The 23,439-nt window shown below is 40.2% G+C and overlaps 1 protein-coding gene across 2 annotated transcripts in view; it reads right to left on the reverse strand.

Annotated features, from left to right (window-relative positions):
- RGS7BP (regulator of G protein signaling 7 binding protein) overlaps positions 1-20,275 on the reverse strand; it is a 108,003-nt gene extending 87,728 nt beyond the window's left edge. The window contains exons 1-2 of one of the 2 annotated variants that reach the window (XM_081285347.1): positions 19,459-20,275; positions 18,414-18,580 (exon numbers count right to left, since the gene is read on the reverse strand). In XM_081285347.1, the coding sequence (XP_081141473.1) occupies positions 18,414-18,580; positions 19,459-19,623 (332 nt within the window). In that variant the 5' untranslated portion in view covers positions 19,624-20,275. Of the gene's footprint in view, positions 1-18,413; positions 18,581-19,001; positions 19,107-19,458 lie in introns of those variants that run through there. The other variant, XM_081285348.1, reaches the window with a different exon arrangement.
- Between the last annotated feature and the right edge of the window lie 3,164 nt (positions 20,276-23,439).

A 23,439-nucleotide genomic window follows, 5' to 3' on the forward strand; every position in this document is an offset into this window, starting at 1 on the left:
GTACTCATAGCTCCAAATCCTTTAGCATTGGCCCTCAGATCTCAATGTCTCTGAGTCCCCACCTGCTTGGCTGCAGCCAGCCTCTCCAAGCATTTCCAGAAACTCCAAGGTTGTATTTCTGTAAAATACTGGTGGGTGTTTAAATGGTAGTGTTATTTGCTCACTGCCTAAGTAAGCTGGCTGGAGCACCTGCAGACTCAGACCTGACTGTCTCACAAAAGTGTCAGCTGGACTAGAATTTGGCCATTACTGTCATTATCCCTTCCTAATTGCAGTGGAGTTGGAAATGGATGGTACCTTGAGCTTAGGAAAAGTAGAACTCACCCATCACTTTTTCAGACCAAAGGTTGAAGGTTAGAAAAAGACTGCTTGCCATGTCTTCCACTTCTTTGGTGAAGTGTCTGAAGGCAAGGTTAATTGGATTGAAAAACTCTAGGATTTAGTAATTCAGTGTTCCACTCACACCCACAATTTCCCCTTCAGGGCTTCAGTTGGGAACAGGTTAGGTGCAAGTATACCAGAGTATACTCCCATAGAAACTACAGCAAAGTGCTAAATTACTTCTCCCTTGTGGTGAATTCGCACCCTGCTGTCACTTCTGTGATGGAGATTCTTCAGATCTGTATAATACATCAGAACAACAACTGAAAGCAGATAACTGCAAGAAATAAAAATGGAGATGGGTATTCGCTCATAAGAGATAAAAGAATCTGCCTGTTGCAAGCTAAAAAAAAAAATCCCTTAAAGATAAATAACAGAGTGAATGGAGAGGAGCCCTGTGGGATAGAGGGCAAGGCCATGGCTTCTCATTCCATGCTCTCGGGTCATGTGGTGAAGGCAAGTCACCTCACCTCTCAGAGCTTCAGTTTCCTCATATGTAAAACAGAGATAATGATTCCCACTTCATAAAGGTGTAGTAAGGATTAAATGTCCTTAATGTAAGTGGAAGCACTTTGCTCTGGGAAAGCAGAATATCCATGGTGACAATGGATCCTGTTTATTCAGTTAAGGGTAAGTGCACTTCTTAGGGCCCTCTAGGACTCCAGGAAATCAAGGGATATCACACAGTACCCACTTAGCTCTAAAGCTGTAGACCCTGCAATGGTAGGTAGGGTGAGAGGACTCCATCAGATGCCTGAGAAGGAATACGAGTCCCAGTAGCTGTTTCTTCAACTATTCATTTAACTTAGCTTGTTGAGCTAGGGTAGAGAAGGCCCCAGATCAAGGACACCTTCTCATATCTCTGAATCTTTTTCTGTCTTCATCTCCACCTCCATTGCCAGAATATGTATTGGGGAAATTCCCGGGGTTTCACTTGTCCCTGTGGGGTGTGGGGAAATAGATTTGGGGAAATAGGCCTGGAAGAAGGAATAGTGCTGTAGGAGGTTGAATGGTGTCTGTTTAACACCTGAACCCTAGATGAGACTCAGCCTCAGTGATGAGATGAAGCAGAGGCAAAAGATTCCGAAAATACATCAACAGTTTAAAAAATGGGTAGAATTTTTTCCAGCTCTTGGCATGGAGATAGTGTGGTGGCTATTCTCCCTCTTCAGGATGGACCCCAGTACCACTCCACCACTCTAGGGACTGGTTGTTTTCAGAATACCTAAGACAACACCTTTGCCTGGACTTGTCAAGATGATGGCATGGAAGCTGTGCTAAGGGGCCTGTGGACAGTAATGATTGCTGTGTGGGGCCTGTGGTTACATATTGATCATGTGCACTAGTTCCTTAGGGACTAAAATGGTAATAAACAATAAAAAATTAAAGAACCCTGAAAATGCAGGAGTTAAGAACCTTACTAACCTTGAAAACTCCAGAAGATATATAATAATGTTTGAAATATTGATGCCAAATCACATATATAGATGCTAAATCTATGACTAAAAGGAACTATCAAGACAGAGTTAAATTATTATAGAGTTTGTGGATCTTGGAGTTTTCATGAACCTTACAAGTCAGCCATTTGATCTAGTTTCTTCCAAACACACAAATTTCTTCCCTAATTTTTTTTCCTCTGCATGTCACACCAATGTCTTTCTAGTCCAAATCCCCTTCCCTTTAGTTTCATCTCACCTGACTGCTTTTCTAGAAGAGGGAGGGGTAAACAGGGGAAGGCATGAGAAGAATGGATAATTCCAGGCTACGTTCAATCTTAGTCTTAGAACAGGGACAGATTGAATATACAAAAGGAAATGTTAGATACAGTTTCCATGCCCATGAGAAGAAAAAATCTGATCATAGAATGAATACTCATTTGGGAATTCAGAAATAGCTATGCAGATATAGCCATAACTCTTATACAGTAAAATTTGTCAGTGTGTCATATATGGTATTCTCTTTCAGTTAAATCCTAACAAGAAATCAGGTTAAGACTTTTTTTCCCCTTAGGACTTCACTTAGATAAAGTAAAATGTGTATATTTGATATATGGTATGCATGCAGACCTCAGACTCACACCTGACAGGCTTGATCTTGCTCATAAGATGATTAATGGTTCCTGTTTAATGCAAAAGAATAATATGTGAATTATATAATCATTTAAGTAACTGCCTTCCTGGCAAAAGAGGGTCTTTCAAGCAATTTGACTTTAGGACAAATGTACAAATATTATAATTCCTTCCTTAGGTTCAATTCTAGTTTCCCAAGGCTAATTAAATAGGATTGGCCTTCATTAATTAATAACTCAAAAGTAAAATGCATTTCCTTTTTTTCCATATTTGGTAGGATTTTTTTTAATGAGGTGAATGATATTGATAATCTTTAATCTCTACCACATGCCGCTGTGAAAGCAACAAAGAAATTAAGAAGGTGACACTGATCCCAATGACTAATACAAATCCAAAATTATAAAATATCCAGGCACTTCTCAATTTGTCCACCATCAACAACCTGCAAATATTCTGAGCAAGGAGGTGATAACTAACAGAGGCAGACACAGAAGGCTGAGGCCCCCTGAGTCAGAAAACACTGGCCAACGTACAAAACCATGGTATTTCATTCACAAACATGGATTCACTGTCTCTTAGAAAATAAGCTACATATCTGTAATAAAGGTAGAGGCGGATCTCATAAAAATCTAAAGGAGATCAGTGGAGTAGATGAAAGGGACCAGGGGGACAGAGGAGAGGAGGGACAGGAAAAAATCCTGGGGAATAATGTTGACCAAATTATACTGTTATACAGTGCAGATATGTGAATATGTAACAATGAATATTACCATTATGTACAACTATACTGCAACAATTAAAAAATGGAACAAAAAATAAATAAGATTTTATTTAAAAAAAAAAAAAGGAAGAAGAAGAAGCATCAAAACCGCACATTTGGCCCATGGAAATTGGCAACCAATGAAACCTGGTTGCCACAGCCTGCTTCAGACGCCTTGGCATGTGATCTTGCACTCACACCCTCATCTATCTTGGCCCTAGTTGGACATGAGTTCAAAGACCCTGAGTCACACACTGCCTCCAGCTTCTTGTCCTGAGATCCACCAGTCCCTTTTATTTCCCTTCAACTTCATCCCTTCATCTCTTGGCAGTACCAACTCCTTAGTCAGCATATTTCCCAAAGAACTAATTCGGCCCTCCTTCCCCATTTCCTTTCTTCTTTTTCAGCTGAATCATTCTCCTCGCCTGCCTTGTTCCCCCTCACATCCCACAGAATTTCCTCCTCAGAAGCTGGAGAATGCCTTTAGAATGCTGACGCGTCAAGCAAGACTCTCCCGGAATGAACTGTGCTCGCCTTGCTTCTGGAAAGATTATACCTAAGTGGATACCTGAAGTCACTTCAAATTTTCACATGAGATGTACGGTGGCACCTTACAATAACCTGATATGAAGATTTAGAGGATAATTTAAACCCACTCTAAGTCTGAACAGATTTGGTAGCTTAAAACACATTTCTTCCTCAGAAAACAAAAGACTGAATCTATGAATATAAAAACAGTTGATATGGATTGTTTTATGGAAGGAACATTTGCAGAGTGATTTTGTACCATGGTGGATATTGAGGCCTAAAATAATCTGAGCAGTTTCCTCGTTATTCAACAATGGTACAGTATTCAAACAGATGCAGCCATTTGAGCTCAAACTTCAGACAGATAGAAAATGTGGCTTGTGAGGTACAATCTGTCAAATCCTTTTCTTACTTGTGGAGTCACTCTTAGTAGGTGGTTGATGTGTCCTGTCTCCTGATGGTATGCTGTCTAGTGGAAGCTACCACCATTCTCCCCTCTAGCTGTGCACACATAGAAGGCTCCTCAAATGTCTACAGGTTACCCTCCCACAGCTACCCTCTAAGAATGATGAATTCTGAGGCTTTTGGCCACCTGTGATAGCCAAGGGAACTGACCCAAATGGGGAGAGATCTTCCACTCATCCTCCAGTAGAGTGAGCATTTCTCTCTCCCATGGATGCCCTCATCCAATCTATATATTCCTAAGTCCCAGTCCCAGAAAGTTCCTGACCATTTACACCTGCTTCACCTAGATTACTTGGGGGTAAAGACATATTGTGGTCCTCATAGAAAAGACCTGTCTACTTTGGCTACTACTTATGAACAATGCCTAGGGGAAAAATATCACATCACAAAACAAACATCTTTATAAAAATTAATAAACCTCTAGTAAGAACAGGAACAAGTCTTAAGATGATGGATCCTAGAGACTGCTTATTGATTTCTTACTCTGTGGAAAAATATGCATGGGCCCCATCTTCTCTCTCTCTCTCTCTCTCTCACACACACACACACACACACACACACACACACACAATAAGAATAGATTAAAAAACAGAAATGAAGACACAAAATCCAAAATGTTTGAGGTATACAATTCAAGAAACATTAAGTAGTACTATACATCAGAGACCATTTTGGGGATAAATTTCCCACTTGAATTTTTCCTATATCAGAAATATTTGGTAAGGATAAGAGGGATAGTTTCCTTTTTGATTATAAGACAAGTGGAAATATTCAAGGTAGTGGAATAATAAGAATATGATACTGAAAATGAAACATGCGAAATTATCTGCTTACTGATAAAGAATATCTGAGGGGGGAGGACCTATCAACTTCACATATGTCCTCAGCTCATGAGTAGATGGCAAGAATAAAAAGGCTACTTTCTTATGAGGGGTCCTATCATCCCAGTGGAAGCTGTCTCTCCTTTGAGACCCTCCAGCCCTTGGTACCATTCCTCACCCTCACCTGCATTTCTCTTTTACTCTTGTGCTCATTGGTACCCTGGAAGGGAGCTGGGTGGCCACTGTCATTGTGGTGATGGGATATCCTGTTCCTGCTATAATGTCTTCTGCCTTGAAGAAACAGATCAGCTCTTGAAATACCCAGAATTCAGCCCAGCCATGCCTGAACAAAGTCTGGTCCTTCAGGGTCATTTCTAGGACTTGTATAATCACAACCCAGAAGGACAGTGCCTGAGGATAGAGCAATTTGAGTAAATGTGGTTATGAGGGAAGAAAGTGAAAAATTTGGGGTCCAAATAAAAGTGCTGAGACCTCAGGAATGCAGAGTCAAGATCCATTTGCATTCCACTGGCAGCTCCAGTAAAGCCATAATTTTGTTATTCTTCCATCCTGTTTTCCTTTTCTTAGTAGCTGAGAAAACCTTAAAAGCCCTCAAGTCCGCTGTGTGTGTCAGCTGAAGAGATCCTTGTTCTGAAGTGTGTTCAGGGGAGGAGAGAGATTCTGAGTGGAAATAATAGTTTGTGGCAGTGGAAGAAAATGAAAGGAATCCTGGGGCAGTCCTAGAAAGAAAGGGTCAGTCTGGGGGAACAGCCCATGGAGTGGCTGGAATAAAGACCAGGGAGACTAGTGTTCAAACCCCAGCCCACCAAATAGTTTGAACAAATATGTCAAATTTTCAGAACCCAGTTTACTACAAAGTGATGATTAAAAAAACAAAACCAAAAAGAACAAAAACAACAACAACAAAAAGCCTTAGCATTTTGTTTTCTCTGAAAAGCTTCCACGTGTGCTTCACCTAGAATCCAGAGACAACCCTGGAAATGCATCTGTTCTGAAGAGGACAGCCATCTTGGAACCATAGGGAAAAGTCAAAATAATGACAAGGGCCTCAATCCTGACATTCTTGAACTGGTGAAATAATTCCAGCTCCCACCCAATCACATAGTTGGCTCTATGATATGGTCACTCTGGCCAATCTCTGACATGTGCAAGTAAATTTACTTCCCAGTCAGCATGCCAGCCTTTAAAAACGTTATCTCACTGGCCTGTAAGAAAATATTATTTCTGAAGAACTCATTTAATCATGAAGCAATATTTGCAAAGGGCAGAACATATAGTAGGCTCTTAGCACATTTAAACTCCTATTTCTGGCTAGGTCTAGTCCTAGCTACCCGTGATCACTTCAGCTCAGGAGTTTGAGGCCACTCTGGACAACTTAGTAAGACCCCATCTCTAAATAAATAAATGAATAAAAACTATTTCTGTCTCCTTTTGGTTCAAGACCTTCCTGAGGTTTACCCATGGCAGGAAGCCACAAATAAAAGAGAAAGTACATTCCTATTTGCTTTACAAGGCCCAGCCAAATGGTATCATCCCCCTCCTGAAGTCTTCCTCTTTGGCTATGCCCCCTGAGGCAGAGCTGACTGCTGCCTCCTGTCTACCTTCACTGCATCATCTGGATATTTCTACTGCAGCATCTATCACACTGTTTGGCAATGGTTTGTTTACATGTCTGTCTCCATCCAGATGCTAGATGCTCAGCACTTCTAAGTGCAGGGACTATGTTTTTTCATCTTTATACTTCTGGAACCTAGCACAATATCTGGCCCATAATAGGTGTTCAATGTTTAATGAATAAGTGAAGGAACAAACTAAAAAGAGAATGGGCAGGAAGGACAGGGAAATGCTAAATATCTCCTTCTACTTTTTTCTTCCCACTTCAGATCCTTTCCTTACTTCCCACATCTAAGATTCCCACTTTTCCCATTTCCCCAATTTTGCTAAAGATCGTGTCCTGGGCTTTAGCTTATAGATTAGGAGAGTTTTATTCTCACTAGATAACTGGTATGAAGAGAGAGATAAGTACATCAGATGATTTCTGGAACTGCAATAGCAATCTTGGGACCTTGAGGAAAACACTTGGAGTACTACAGAAATCTCAATCCTGGTATCCTTGAATTATGAACAATGCTTGTAATGTCCCACCCCTGGCATTTTTTTTTTTTTTGGTACAGGGGATTTAACTCAGGGACACTTGACCACTGAGAAACATCTTCAGCCCTATTTTGTATTTTATTTAGAGACAGGATCTCACTGAGTTCCTTAGCACCTCACTTTTGCTGAGGCTGGCTTTGAACTTGCAATCCTCCTGCCTCAGCCTTCTGAGCTGCTGGGATTACAGGTATGCCATACAGTGACAGGCCCACCCCTGTTTTTTTAAAAATATATTTTTAGTTGTAGATGAATACAATACATTTATTTATTTATTTATTTAATGTGGTGCTAAGGATCAAATCTAGTACCCCACACATGCTAGGCAAGTGCTCTACCACTGAGCCACCACCCTAGCCCCCACAATTGGGTTTTTAATTTATGTATTTAAGTCATTGATATCTGGGCTGTGTTACAGCTAAAGCCAATTTTGAACTAATACTCTAGCTTGCTTTCTTTTCCTCAAACATGCCAAGGTCAGTTCATAATTAGGAACATTACACTTGCTGTTCCCTTTGCCTCAAATGCTTTTCTCTCAGATTATCACACATTTAATTCCTTCTCAAAATAAGATATTAAGGTAGGATGTCACTGCTCAGAAGATCCTTTTTAACCACCCTATCTGAAAATAACTTCCCACATTGCATCCATAATTCTTTCATATTATTCTGCTTTATTTTTATCACTGCATTTATCACTATCTGAAATGCCCTTTTTGCTTGTTTCGTCTTGGTCACCCCTTCCCCCCACAGCATGACTGCAGAAACCTTCTCTAGTTTGTTCAGAGTGGTTGTGTCTGCAGCACCTGGAAGAACACATGGCATATGGTGGCATATGGTGGGTGCTCCATGAATAGATTCCCAAATAGAGAGATGACTCCTGGAGTTGGGCCACAAATAGAGTTTCCCATACAAAATACTATCATATGTAATGAATGGGTTTATAATTTAGGGAATTATGGGTTAAATATGATTTATAACCTAACTATAGAGCAGTGTTTATAGGAGATACTGAGCTTTGAGTTCAATTTCCCTTAATGAGCTCATTAAAATCTGGATCAATAGAACATTTTGTACTTTATCCCCATATCCAGAAAACCCTCCTGCCTCCTCAAGTTGGTTGTATAGCTGCTTCCCCACATTTTATTTATAACAGCAGATCAGATTTTAACTTCTTGATGAAATGAAATTCTTTGATTTACTAAAGGTGGCTTCAAAAAACTTTTTTTAATTTTTTTTTTTTTAGTCTCTCTCAATGTCAGGTAAGTTTTGAAAACTGATTTCTTGAGTGTCCTTACCTATATTCCTTCCAGGTCTTATCTCATTTCACATCCTATTTTGGTGAAACTCATACTCAAATCCCTTCAAAGTCACCTTGTCTAACTTCCTGCCCTCCTCAGTGTTTTTTGTGCCTCATATTTTTTGATGAACACCAAAATTGATGCTTCCCTCTGTTTTGTCTTTCATTGTGAGAAGCAGGGGAGGTCATAATGAGGCTATAAGACCCTGACATTCAGGAGCGTGACTTATTATTCAGTTTTTGAGCTAACCAGTATGCCTGTATCCAGAAACCATCTATCTAGACTAATAGGATAGATTTTTCCTGTTACATACATGTAAAAAATTTAAAAGAACAGTGTGAAGAAGTGGAGACTTTAAAAGTTAAGTGGTAAAAGCTAAGCCCAGGCATATAGGTAGGGTACTTTTGACAGAGATTTTTCATTGTTTCTCAATCTTCATTTGCGCGCGCTCTCTCTCTCTCTCTCTCTCTCTCTCTCTCTCTCTCTCTCTCTCTCTCTCTCTCTCTCTCTCTTTTCTTTTTTCTTAGCTATAAATTTCTCATTTAACGTGGCAAGGGAAAATAAAACCCGTTAGGTGAAAGTGTGCAGTTAGATGTGACAATGTGATGTAGTTCAGAAAGAGGTTCTATTTGGAACTGCTTAGGTGGTGATGCAGCTGGAATTGTGGCCTCTTGCCCTTCCTCTTTTCTTCCTTTTAGTTGGGAACTCAATGCAGTAATTTTGAATCATAAAGTGAGGTTTCAGGTGGAAGCCACAAACTAAGGATGAGCAATGGTTACATGAGTCACCATCCCCAGTTCTAAATTGTCCATTCTAAGACTTTTCTGTGCAAAAATAAAAGCCTGGTGTTTTTAAGCAACTGCTACTTTAAAATTTTTTGTTAAATGTAGCCACATAATTCTTTCTGATACAGATGATAATGTAAGCAGCTTTTAAAAAATATCCCAACGCTCAGACTGCATTTCAGGCCAATTAAGTCAGAAATTTTAGGGATGGAACTTAGGCATAGCAAATGTTTAACACTGCCCCAGTGATTCCATGTGCAGCTCAGGTTAAGAATCACTGTGTTAGGCTGACAGGTCTTGTACGTAGCATGTTCCAGAATCTCCTAGGGGATGCAATGATGCTTGTTAACAACTTGAGTTTCCAGGCTTCACACCCAGAGGTTTTAGCTCGTTAGGTCTGAGGGCAGGTGATTCCAGTACTGACAATCCAAGGATCACATCTGAAGAGACACTGCTTTAGGCAGAGGGAAATCTTTGGAAGTTTTAAAGCAAAAAAGTAACAAGATCAGAGGAGGATTTCAGGAGGATTAGTCTGAATCTGATGAATAAATCGAAGAGAATAAGTGAGAAATTGAAGGTAAGGAGGTCAGATGGGAGGTAGAAGAGTAGTCGATGGCCTGGGGGGATATATTTCTGAACTAAGAGGGTGGCCACAGAAATGGGGAAAAGGGGTAAGAAAGATTAGACACTGAAAAAGATAAAACACTATAGGACTTGGTAACTGAGAGGATAAGGAGTGGGGGGACCTCAAGATATTCTTAGTGGAGGAATATACTAGGGGGTGTGACTTCTTGGTTAGTATGCATATAGCCCCTTTTGTTTAAAATCAATTAAACAGCTGTCTACTATTATTTAACTATGTATCTACAGCTACAAACCTTAGGTTGATTTTTGTTTGTTTGTTTTAGCCTGAGTGTGTATCTAGAGCCTTTCATTAGGTTGAAAACATTTATTTGCTAAATCAGTTCTATTTAAAGGCTTGGATGCTTTATCCTAACAATTTCACAAATAAGTTTAGTGTGTTTATAAATATGTGTGTGTGTGTGTGTGTTTACAAGCAGTTAAAGATTTTTCATGAGGTTTTTCTTTTTCCTTTTTTTAAAATCAAGTAAAGTGAAGGAAATAAATAGGCAATGTAGTTATTGCTCTGGAGCCATGATGTATACAGATGTCTCTGGGATGCAGCACAACTAAACACACAAGGGCTAAAAGTTTAAAGAACAATTCTAAAAGACGATTGCAATAGTAATTATTATTTAACTATTCAATATAAAGGCACCAAGCAGGGAGATATAATGGTGATATTAAACATAATTACTTGTGAATAATTGTAAAATAACACACTGACCCCTGATTGGTTATAATAATGAGGGCTTATGCTTCAGAAATTGATCTTAGATATGCTCTTCAAGTCCTCCAATATTTGAAAACCAACATTGATTTTAGAGTTATAAAACAGGAAAAGTAGCAATCAAATATAATAGAAATGTCATAAAATGTGAACTAATCTAATCTCTCAATTCTTACTAAAGTTTGTATCACGTCACAGTTCCTTTTAAGAATACACTTTGAAATATCAAGTAAACTTAATGAACAAGCAAGGCATGCATTGTCACTGAACATGCCATTCATTGTGTGCAGATAATAAAACACAGCCTTGCCCTCTTGCACTTATTAGTATAAACAATAAAGTGATGATGAATTTTCCTAAAGTTCATCCTAGACTCAACTTTCCAATTGGAATATCCATTGAGAAAACCCTAACAAGGTGAAAATAATTCGATCTGTTCAGAACATTAAAAGGCTCAACTTTTAGATAATGGAGGAGCACTTTTCTAGATCCCTTCTCACATATAGTTTAGTGGCTAATCAGAGCACTCTCTAATGTGAGTTGGTACTTGGTCATGTGCTCCACAGTATGTTTATGGTCCTTAACCAACAGTGTTCACACCACTGAGGGGCTGCCATCTGCCCAGTACTTCCCTGCATATCAGAGAAAGTAGTCACTCCACATGTGTATTGTCAGTCGATTTTTGTTGACCTGATTGTGTCGTTGTGAAAAGGAGAAATTTGAATATAGACACACTCAAAAGAAAACACCATGTGAAGCTGAAGACAGAGATACTTCAACAAACTGGAGAGCACCAATGATGGCCAGCTAGGCATGGGGCTAAGGGAGACATATGGAGTAGACTCTTCCTCATAGTCCTTAGAACTAGGAACCAACTCTGCTGAAACATTCCCCTTAACCTTCTTGCCTCAGAGCTGTGGGGCAAGACATTTCTGTTGCTTAAAGCCACCCGGTTTGTAGCACTTTAAAATTATAGCCCTAACGAACTAATGCAGAATTGTGCTTTCATCATTATCTCAAAGACTAGCATATTCGTTTGGTGTAGACATAACTTGCCTTTTACTATTTGCCCAGTTAGAATTTAAAATTATAAAGCAAAACACCTGTCATAGGAAGGGAAAATAAAGGACAGAGTGGGTGGCCTGGCATGCTTGCCAATTGCAGGGCTCTTCTGCTAACAGCAGAGGCTGTCACTGCCCACTTAAGGCCTCCTTCATCATGTGGATCAAAAAAAACTGAGAACTTGCGACCATGGTCACTGAGCTCTCTCCTTCCACATTTTCACAACTCATGTCATTGCTGTGGTCTTGGCCACAGTCAAAGGGAACTTTACTAAGTTGCAGTTCTATTTTCCTTCTTCCTAAAAAATGGAGCAAGGGAATGGACCAGAAACCTACTAGAAGTGGGAATGGAAAAAATGGAGCAGGAATTTTGTATAGGAAACAAACAAACCAAAACAAACCAAGGAGGGAAGAGGCAGAGCGAAGGAGAAAAGGAGAGAAACACAGGCTTGGCTGGTCAGGAAATCATGGCTGGAGGGAAAATCATGAAATCTATATTTATGGAGCTCTAGGATAATTTGTCACAATGCTTCAAAGAACATCAGGAAATTAAGATTCTTCTTATGAATTTAGTATATGTTCAGATTCAAAAAGAAAATTATTTTGGGGATTTAATCATCAAACTCCCTATGTGGTGCTTCTTGTTTCCTAGGTCTGTCTGTAAACAAAAACTATGTGATTGTAGATCAATTAATGTTGAATACTGAAATGATGAAGCCATGAGACGAAGAGCCATTCAGTTCAACCCTCTCATTTAGTTGCACAGGGAATTTAATGGGCTTGTCCAATGTCAGACAAGCTACAACAGAACTAGATTTTAAAAAATTTAAGTATTATATAACTTATGAAGTTGATATAAACAAAGAAAATATGTCTGAACCTAATGACTTCTCCATGTTATCTGTAAGGTGTTCAAGACTGGGCCTTTTGGTGGCTTTCTGGAAAATTTCACCATAGAAAATTCCTCAAAATATAATGTAAGAAACAAAGAGAAACAAAAATTTATTCCAGCCATAATATTTATTTGAAAAATATTTGATGGATTAATATACATTTTTATATAAATGTATCTTGACAACCTGAACTTTATGTCTTAAAATTCATATCTTCACAATTATACTAACATCAACTCAAACTTAATAATAAGATAAATGTACTATATAAAAGGCAGCTTCCTAAATACTTACCCCTTGCAAACGCCATATGGTTTGGTCCTATTATTTATTAACCTTATTTTGCTGATTAGGAAACTAAGGTAGAGAGATAATGCCTTTGCCCAAGGTTGTGAACTATGGTAGCACTACCAGTCTGGCCCCCAAGTTTATGTACTTAGCCACTATACCAGATGGCCACTTGCCACTCTGTGAAACAATTTGCATATCAACTTGCACATGTACCCTTAGTAAGTGGTAAAGCCAGAATTTTATCCAGATCTAATCTGATTTAGAGTCAATGCTCTTTTCCATTACACTATCTTGCCTCTCACATTAGCATACTTAAATCTTATTTTTAAGATCTGGCATATGCCCTTCCACACTTGGAGTTTCTTCAGCAGCCATTAACAGAAGGTATTGGCATGAGGAAGACTCTGTTTAACACAGATACCACAGAAGCAGCCTTAGACAGGAATCCTAACCACCAGCCCACCACAGCATCAGCTCCTGGGATTTGCTGAGGGACAGTGGTACTTCTGGGTCACCCCTCCCCTGTGTGTTGTGCTCTCATCATTCTCAGGTTGGTGGAATGTTTGACAGAATAGGCACTAGACCAGGGAGCAAAAGACTCAGGTTCCAGTCTTAGGCAGCCTCTGATAGGCAGAGTGTCCATCAGACAGGCTGGGAATGTAGTCCCTTCTCTGCATATTGAGTTCTCTTAGTCCTCTCAAGTACTCCATGAGCAAACAGAACAACTAGTTTACAGATGAAGGAACTAATAGAACATTACTTTCATCAAGGTCATAAAAGATGGTATTTCAATCAATCAACAAGTACATGAAAAAATGCTCACCATCTCTAGCAGTAAGAGAAATGCAAATCAAAACCACCCTAAGATACCATCTCACTTCAGTAAGATTGGCAGCCATTATGAAGTCAAACAACAATAAGTGTTGGCGGGGATGTGGGGAAAAGGGTACACTTGTACACTGCTGGTGGGACTGCAAATTGGTAAGGCCAATTTGGAAAGCAGTATGGAGATACCTGGGAAATCTGGGAATGGATACACCATTTGACCCAGCTATCACCCTCCTAGGACTATTCCCTGAGGATCTTAAAAGAGTGTACTATAGGGATACTGCCACATCAATGATCATAGCGGCACAATTCACAATAGCTAGACTGTGGAACCAACCTAGATGCCCTTCAATAGATGAATGGATAAAAAAAATGTGGCATCTATACACAATGGAGTACTATGCAGCAATAAAAAATGACAAAATTATAGAATTTGCAGGGAAATGGATGGCATTAGAGCAGATTATGCTAAGCGAAGCTAGCCAATCCTTAAAAAACAAATGCCAAATGTCTTCTTTGATATAAAGAGAGCAACTAAGAACAGAACAGGGAGGAAGAGCATGAGGAAAAGATTAACATTAAACAAAGACGAGTGGGGGGAAAGAAAGGGAGAGAGAAGGGAAAGCATATGGAAATGGTAGGAGACCCTCAATGTTACACAAAATAACATAGAAGAGGATGTGAGGGGAAAGGGGGGGAAACAAGGGAGAGAATTGATCAACAGCAGATGAGGTAGAGAGGGATGATGGGAGGGGAGGGGAGGGGGGATAGTAGGGGATAGGAAAGGTGGCAGAATACAACAGTCACTAATATGCCATTATGTAAAAATGTGAGTGTGTAACCGATGTGATTCTGCAATTTGTATTTGGGGTAAAAATGGGAGTTCATAACCCAATTGAGTCAAATGTATGAAAGATGATATATCATGAGCTTTTTAATGTTTTGAACAACCAATAAAAATATATATAAAAAAAGATGGTATTTATTCCAGGTCTGTCTGACCAAAATCTCTTGTATACTCTGCCAAGTTGCCTCTACATTCATCTTAATCTTCTGAATCTCAGACTCCTCAAATATAAAGTACCCTGTAGCAGAAGTCACTTTGGGAAGAAAGTCCAAAGAGACAGGGTCTGGACCATTACCCACTGATATTAAAGCATGCATGTGCATAGATACATACATATACCCTCAAACAGTACATAGCAATGCTACTTTGACTTGTCTTCTAGATTTGACTTTCTACATTTAGATTGAAGGAAAGATTTGCTGCTTAAAACATCTACTTTTTTGCGGGGGTGGGGGACTACTCTTGCAAGTGATCTTCAAATGTGTGTGTGTGTGTGTGTGTGTGTGTGTGTGTGTGTGTGTGTTTTACTGCGGATTGAACCCAGGGCCTCACATATGCTAGTCAAGTGCTCTACCACTGAGATACATCCTCAGTGCAAATAATCTTTAAGGTCCCTCCGGCCTTAATATGTAGGAAAAGATCTGAGTTGTAAAGGTTTAGTAACCTTGGTAAATCATATCAGGCAGAGAAGACTTCTGATTCACCTGGCTGGGTGGGTTTGTGCTAAGACACTTGCTGCCTCTGAAATAAAAGGCTGTTGCTGAAACAGCTACTGACCTAACACCATTTGAGAAAGTATTTGATTGTGTTGGGAAAGATAGACTTCTAACCCAGGGTGGTCATGAGAAACTCAGGGTGGGTTTTCTCCTTTGTGGTTACTACCATACCTGGAATGATTCAATTGATCAGGGATGAAAAGGAGGTAGTAGCATTTGTGGCTTAATTCTGACTCATAATTTTTTTTCTTCCTCTCTCTTACATCTTTTTACCCTGTCTACTTTCAATCCCATCTCCCTCCTCTGGCCCCAGATTCAGCTGGTGGACAAGGAAGGGGTAGTCTGTATTGGTAAGCAATGAATTCACTAACTCTTTGGTGAATTTACTAATGTCTTCAACTCCTGCCTTTCTTCCACCTGTACTCCTACAAAAGCATCAGTGCTTGGAGGCTAGCTATCAGATAGGTATCGTGATGGATGTGTGGAGAGCAAAACTTATTTTTTCTTTCATCCCTCTAACTTATATCCTTTCACTACAAGCTACATCTGTAGAAAAGAATGAAGCCCAAAAAAGACCAAATGTTAAGTATGGTGATGGTGTCTTAAAAAACATTTATTGAGATATTCTTTATATACTATAAAATGAACTCACTTTTAGTTGTCAATTCAATGGTTTTTAGTTTATATGCAGAGTTGTACTTTGGAATATTTCCACAGTCCAGTTTTGGAATATTTCCATCACTATAAAAAGATTACTTGAGTCCATCTTGAGTCACTACCTGTTCCCATCGAAGTATTATGTAATCACTAATCTACTTGTTGTCCCTATAAATTTGCTTTTTCTGGGCATTGCATATCAACATAATCATATAATATGATTATGACTAGATTTTTTTCAGTTAGCTTATTCTCTTTAAGATTTATAAATATTTTGGCATTGCTAGTATTTTTTCCTTTTTACATAACTCTTGAAATGGTATCATTAAAAGATAATTAGAAAAGAGCATGGATATCAGAAGCAAGAAAACATGGGAGTTGAATCAAAGGTGTGACTTTGTAGCTGGGTCTTTAAGCAACTTCCTGAATCTCCCTGGGCCTTCTTAGTAAAATAAGAATAATAATCCTTCCTGAGATGCCTATTTTATGAATTAGCTGGATCGTGACAGTAAATAGCAGGCACTCAAGAAATCCAATATTTTTCTTTACTTTTGGAAGAACTTTTGCTATTCTCACCCTAGCTTCATACTGTAAAAGAAATCTTACAGCCTCTCTACCGGCCTTCACGTCAGGCTTGAAATGAGAAGCCACATAAGAAGCAATATCAGAAATGGAATTCTGCAAAAGGGAATCACATTCTTCATTAATGGAGCCCTGAAGGTGAGGAACCAGAGGAATTTCCTTCAATTATATCACTGTCACCTTTTATAAAGAATGTTAAACTGCATTTAATTATTTTCAAGGGAGGAATGTGTCAAATTTTATGGTAGGTCATTTTCGGAAGTTAGCTTTACCTTTGCAAAGATCTAAGAAAACCATATTTTCTCACGAATTCTTATAAAAAAATTCCCCCCTTACCCATTTGACCCTCAGTTAATAGATAAGCAACAAAGTAAATACAATCTACCTCAAATCCTCAAAACTCAACTTTCAGCCAATAGTTTCAGATTTCTTCTTTCCTAAAACTTAGAAGAACTGAATTTCATATGTACAGAAAAATACTCTGAACTGAAATTGTTCATTTCTTCTACTTTCTCTGCTTTAGAATGAGTTCTCGTTTTGAGTTTCCACATAAAGGGATCCTGGATATAACTCCATCCTACACTCTTGGACATGAAGGTTATAGAATTGCTATGCCTCAGCCCTGAGTGGAAAATTACCTGTCCTAACCTGCTTTTCTTGTGAGACATTGTTTCTCTATACTTTTTAAAACCATTACTCTCCCCTCATGTTTCTTGTTTTTTTTCTCCACTTCACATTTGTCCCTTAATGTGTCACATTTTCTTTGTCTCAAATATATTATGGCCTGCATTTCTTAAAATACACTTCCCAGATTCACTTCCTATTAAGTACATTTGTGTCCCTCACTCCCAGGAAATTAGAAAGATGTATCTTTTCTCCTGATATAAAATGACTATTGTCAAATGTAAGCTAGTAAGAAAGGCAGCACAGAGCTTTCCAGTCTTTTTTATAGTGACCAGTAATAGTCATTATTGGCATTAAGGATGATGAAGAAAAATTATATGTAATTCCTACAAGTGATCAATTTACAACATTAGTAGGTGGGTCTGACTAATTTGAATTTCTATTATGATAAAGAAGTTATATAACTTCTTTATATAAAGATAAAGATATATCATGACTGAAACAAACACTTAAATTATTGTATTTGTACAAGAATTTCTGTGCTTCTTTGCTGTAAGTACTTTAAAATAGCAACTGTTAACAAGTCCCTGGCTAACTTTTCTCCCAATATGGAGATCAAGAAGGAGTAGATGAGGTCCCAGGAGAAAAGTTTTCACTCACTCTATTATCACCTTACATAGACTTGAATAACTTGTAGGAACAAAGTGGCCTAGGTTTTTTTAGATTTGTGAATTTCTCCAATCTGTAAAAACAAACAAACAAAACCCCTCACTTTCAATATCATTACAGTGAAGAGAGTAATTTATATCCAAGACTTTATTTTAGGGATTTTATTTTAAATCATAGGAATTTAACTCATGGTATAAATAGTTTGGTAAATCTTAAATTTAGCAAAGATTTTCTCTCTAAAGCATAGCCCTTTTCTTTGGCAGCAGATGACAAAATAATCTTGAGGCATGATAATTTAACTTTAATTTGATTCTCAATCCCACTCCTCAAATCTTAAGTCCCAAATTCCATTATGCAGCCATTATACTGAAAGTTAAATTTTTAAAGAAATAAATCACTTATTACTACCTCTCCACACACAAGACTCCTATAGCCTTCAGATTATGATTTGGCCTATAGTTTGTTTACAGCTCTCTAGAGAATTCCAACCTTAGGGTGATTGGTTTAAATACCGAATTTGCAAAGATCATCTCTGAGCCTTGGACACCAATAACAATCTGTCAGTATCCATGCTTCATATACAAATTATCAAATAATGCCAAGAAACTCCTACCCTGAGATGGCAGCCAGTTTTTGGTGTGCCTGACGGGCCATTTCACAGCCTTTGGTTCTTGTCTTGTGCATTTCCGCGCGAAGTGAGGGGCAACTGACTGAGACGTCCCCAATTGAAATGACCAACTCTCGATACAGAGCCACTTGCGTGTTGAACTCTTGGACAAGCTGGAAAAGAAGCCAGTTTCTTTCACCAAACACTTGCCATCAGAAAGTTTCCTATTTTGGTGTACATAAAGGAAATTTCACTGACCTCTGAGCCACCTCCCCACATCTTCTGTCAAGGACCCTAAGGACTTTTTAAAAAGTTAAGGCGCAAAGATGGAAAGTCTCTTTATCCAAAGCAAATGTTTATTTTCCATAAGCAAGCCTAATCCTGGAAAATCTATCTGCACAACCACTTGCCCCCACCCATCCAGAATGTTTCTGAAGAGCAAGAGCTTCTTTGGAGAGCTATCATTCCACTCCCAGGTCACTATAGAACGATGCTGGAACTCCCACATAGATGCTCCCCTCTGCTACTGCTAGAACATGGATATGAAGTGACACTAGATAAAAGACTAGGATGTTAACAGGCAAAAACAGTCACCTCCTGCCTGGCCATGGAACCCCTCTAGCTCTGGAACCTGAAGAAGATTTGCCAGTTTCTTCATCCCCTCCGCAGCGCCCCGTGCTCTCTGTTTGGGTTTGTTTGCTACTGTCTCACCACAAAGCAGCACCCTCCCCCCCCCACATCCCCAACCCCTCCCTCCTTGTGAGCGAGCTAGTTCACCCTGTCTTTCACATCCACCATTCTTCCAGGGGTTAGAGGCACAACCACAGACCCTTACTCCCACGACCCTAGTAGTGGCACTTTTCTCCATAGGGCCATTACGACTGGGCTGTCACCCCGAATCTGGGGGAATGCAGATTTAAAAATAGTACATGGCACGTGATCTGCATGGAGGAGCTGAGGATGGGGAGTGGCTGGCACTCAAGCGAACGATTAACATACACGACTCCCCCACCCCCCTCTTAAAAAAAAAAGAGGCGCAATTTTCACCCACCATCTTGCAGTCGTCCAGGGCTCGCTGGGTTTTGTGGGCGCTTTCGGAGCCGCTGCCCCTGCGCTCCCAATCTCCGCTCTGCAGCGGGGGTTTGCTGATCTGGAAGATGGAGGAGCGGGCGGACCGGCTGGGGCGCTTTTTGCGCCCATTCGGTGCAGAACTCATGCATACACATCCACCAAGCCAAAGCCGCTGGTGCAGTGCGCCCCGGCGCGGGCGGCCCGGTGGTTGCCCAGCACTACGCCGCCAAGCAGCAGGAGCCGGGACCCGAGGCGCGCAGCTCACAAGGTTGGAGCTGCCTGCGCGGGTGGGTAACCTTCAGCTTGAAGGAGAGCAGGGGAAGCTCTGGCTATGCCGTGCAGCATCGCTTCCACTACCAGCTGTGAAGAGGCGCGATCAAGTTCTGCTCAGCAGCATTGCCGGCCCTGTCCCGGGAGCTGGACGCTGGCGTGGGTTCGCACCGCTTTCCTCTCGGCATGGATTGCAAGGCTGAGCGAGGAGGAACGCGCTGCCCCACGGTTCCGAGTTTCCATTCAGATGGGGGAGAAGCTTTCAAAGCCTGCGCTGCAAGGTGGGGGGGCGGGAAAGGGTGTCGCTCTTGCTTCAGTGTCTTCCCGCAGCGGTGCTCAGTTCCTCTTTCCCCTCCCTCTGCGGTCGCCAGGCCTGGAAGGGCTGGCTGTCCCCGCTGCAGGCAGTTGGCTCTAATCGGTTGCCTTGATCCCTTCTCCGCGGACTCCTCTCCTATCCTCTCATTAAGGATCCCAAATGAATTCGTGGCGGGACTGGTAGACGCAGGGAATCGGTCCGGCTGACGTTGGTCGCGGCCCCGCACATTGATAGGACAGGAATACTAATGTGATCTGTCCATACAACCCTCTTCCCCCTCCACAGTTTATACACTTATCCAATCAAATCCCAGGGAACATCAATTGCAATATTACTTCATCTGCTCTATTATTAGAAACGAAAAGTGTCATCAGAGTAGAGCACATTGCCACATGCTGGGACCTAAACAGGATTTTAAATGAGCCAATGTGGGCTCAAGCCCTCAGCATCTCAGAGGAGTCTGTCTGGGGCCACAGGAGGGAGTGAGTTTTTTGCTTCAAAGAAAGATCTCTTGGTGACATAAAAGGGAAGCTTTGTTTCCCTGAATTGTTTTTGTTGTTGTTGTTTGTGGGGGTGGGGAGGCTATCAGGTGGAATGCACAGAGACATTCACTTAAATTGGTCCTCATCCCCATCCCATTTCAACTAGCAAAACTCTTGGTTTTGCATTGACAAGTCTTAGGATCCAGCTCTGAGTTTCCCGGTATAAATAAGAAGAAGTAAGAGCCAAAATACTTCCATGGACCCTCAAAAATTATCCTTTCTCCTCTCTGGAGCATCAATAACCTGGAGGTCAATGGAAAGAGGAGCAGATGCCTATATGAAAAGGGACTGGAATGAGGTGTCAGCCACTTATTTTCACTCTCAACCACTGACTTCCTAAAATCCTTCTGGGAAGAAGAGCAAGTAGGGGGCATTCGACTCTAATGCTCTGAGGATGCTTGTTCTCATGAATGATTTATTGGAGGAGAGAGATAAAAGAATTATGCCACAGGGGAACTAGTTACATGGGGAAAAGCCTATCAAGAACAAATCAGAGGTTCCTGGTCAATCTCTTAAGGGATATGGAAAGTGCATAAAAAGGGAGAGCCAGAAACAGTCAGGAAAGGGGTGGTTCTGGAATTTTTTTTTTTTTAAACAGGACAGTTAAACACTGACATGGTGTAATAAAATAAGATAGATAGTTAGCCTCTTAACCTGGTTCAGAACTCCAAAGACCCCTGGAAATTACCTGAGGGATAAAGAAGACAGGAGCATCTTGTTGCCAGAAAAAAATAGCCCTTAATTAGAAGATTGGAACTTTCAGCCCCACTCCCCAACCTTTGGGGAAAAAAGAGGGGATAAGCAATTGAGTTCCCTATTATTTAATCAATTATATCTATAGTAAAGAAACCACCATTTTAAAACTTCTAAACAACTATGGAATGGAGTTTGGGGAATTTCTACAATAGGGAAAACATCCAGGTGCTGTGAGGGTGGCATACCTAGAAAGGACATGGAAGCTCCTTGCATCCCACTCCCATACCTTGCCCTGTGACTCTTTTCTATTTGACTATTCCTGAGTATTCATTAAAATAAACTGGTAATAATAAATAGAGTGCTTCCCCAGGTTGTATGAGTCATTCTAGCAAATTATTGAACCTGAGAAGAAAGGAGATTGGAATCCCTGCATTTGTCACCAAGTTGGACAGAAGAGTGAGTAACCTGGGGGTCTAACACTTTGACTGGCCTCTAAAGTAAGGGCAGTTTTGTGGGAAAGAGCCTTTATACCTGTGGAGTCTAATGTTAAATCCAGGTAGTTAGTGATAGAAATGAATTGAATTGTAGGACACCTTGGTATGAGAGAGTTGGAATAGTATTGGAAGAGACATTATATGTCTGGTTGGGGAGGAAAAACAAAACCTAACAAGTGGATATTTGAGTGGATATTCAGCTGCATTGACATATTATTTCATAAAAGATTGAGAGTCAGTTTTCTTTATCACAGACTAGGGGAGGGAGCCATCAGTTCTCTTCAGACCTCTGTGTGCTGTTATCTTCTAGGGCTTTAGATGGTCCAGAGAGCAGTATGAAAGGAATCTTCTATTGGCTGAATCTCCTCAAATATAAGAAGATAAAAGAGGTTAACCCTTAGCCTTATTGTTCCTCTTTCCCTCAGTCTCAATTTGTTCTCTACTTCACGTGCATAGGGAGAAGGAGGGGCTAAGGGTTAGTTATATCAAGTGCCTGGTATTTGGTGAGTGGTTAGGAAGAAAGTGACTGAGGGGCTGAAGGACTTTAAAGAGAAATTCATGATACTCATTTGTAAATTCTTAAAGTCCTATGATAAAAATTTCTTTCATTATAATTGAATTGTCTTCTTCCTCCTTCCCCCAACCTTTAAGAGAATCTGCTGTAGTCCATGGTTGATGGGGCTTTGGAGAATGAATGGAAAAGACACTGCCTTTTACATGTGTGTAGACAGGATGGAGAGAATGGGGCACTGGGGCTCAATCTGCTAGAAGCCTTTTGTCACTATTCTGTTATTTCATCCCTTTTCACTGCAAGAAAATTGTGACTTGCACCAGATCTGAGAATCTCAAAGCTCTGCAGTAGTAGATTTCTACTCTAGCTACAACCATCTGGCTCCTGCCCTCATCCCCTTCTTCTGCCTAGAGATAATTTCAACAAATTAAAAGTAAAAAAAAAAGGCAACAAAATTGCACTGCTCAATCTCCATGCCATATTTCTTGTAGGAGGTGAGAGAGGGAAGAAAACTAAGGAATAAATGGGAAAATGCAATGCCACATCTAAAGGACTATAGACTTGGACACCTGCTGGGGTATTAAGTGGAAATTGTCATTTGTAGATAGATTCCCCTTGCCTTAACTGCCAAGAAGAAGGTTAAAGTGCAGTTGGAAAACTCAAAAACAAGGGCACAGTTTCTGGTTACCCAGATCCAATTTTGACATATTTCCTCTATAGTCGAACGGCTTTGATAAGGCTCACACCCTAGATTCACTCCAATATAAGATATACCTTACATTTCATGTTCTCTCCATGGAAGTCTAAGAGAATTCATTTTAATTTGGAATTTTTTAAAAAAGAATACTATGAGAGAATATCAGTTTAGAGTGAACATGAACCACTGGCACATTTCTTCACATTGGTGCTATGAGGAACCACGCTGTGATCCACGAACAACTATAACTGGTTAGGCCTCTCATGAATGGAGATACTGGGAGGCAGATTTCATTTAGAAACACAGTTCGAGGGGGTGAAAAACAATGAAAAGGGTCTTATCTGAGTGGGTCTGTGACACAGGCAGAGAAAAATATGTTAAGATACTGAGTATGTTAAAATATGTTAAGATACTGAAGCTGGGGACATCTGAAGT

This window comes from Spermophilus citellus, assembly GCF_964194105.1.
Source record: "Spermophilus citellus genome assembly, chromosome: 1".
In the NCBI taxonomy this organism is placed as follows: Eukaryota; Metazoa; Chordata; class Mammalia; order Rodentia; family Sciuridae; genus Spermophilus; species Spermophilus citellus.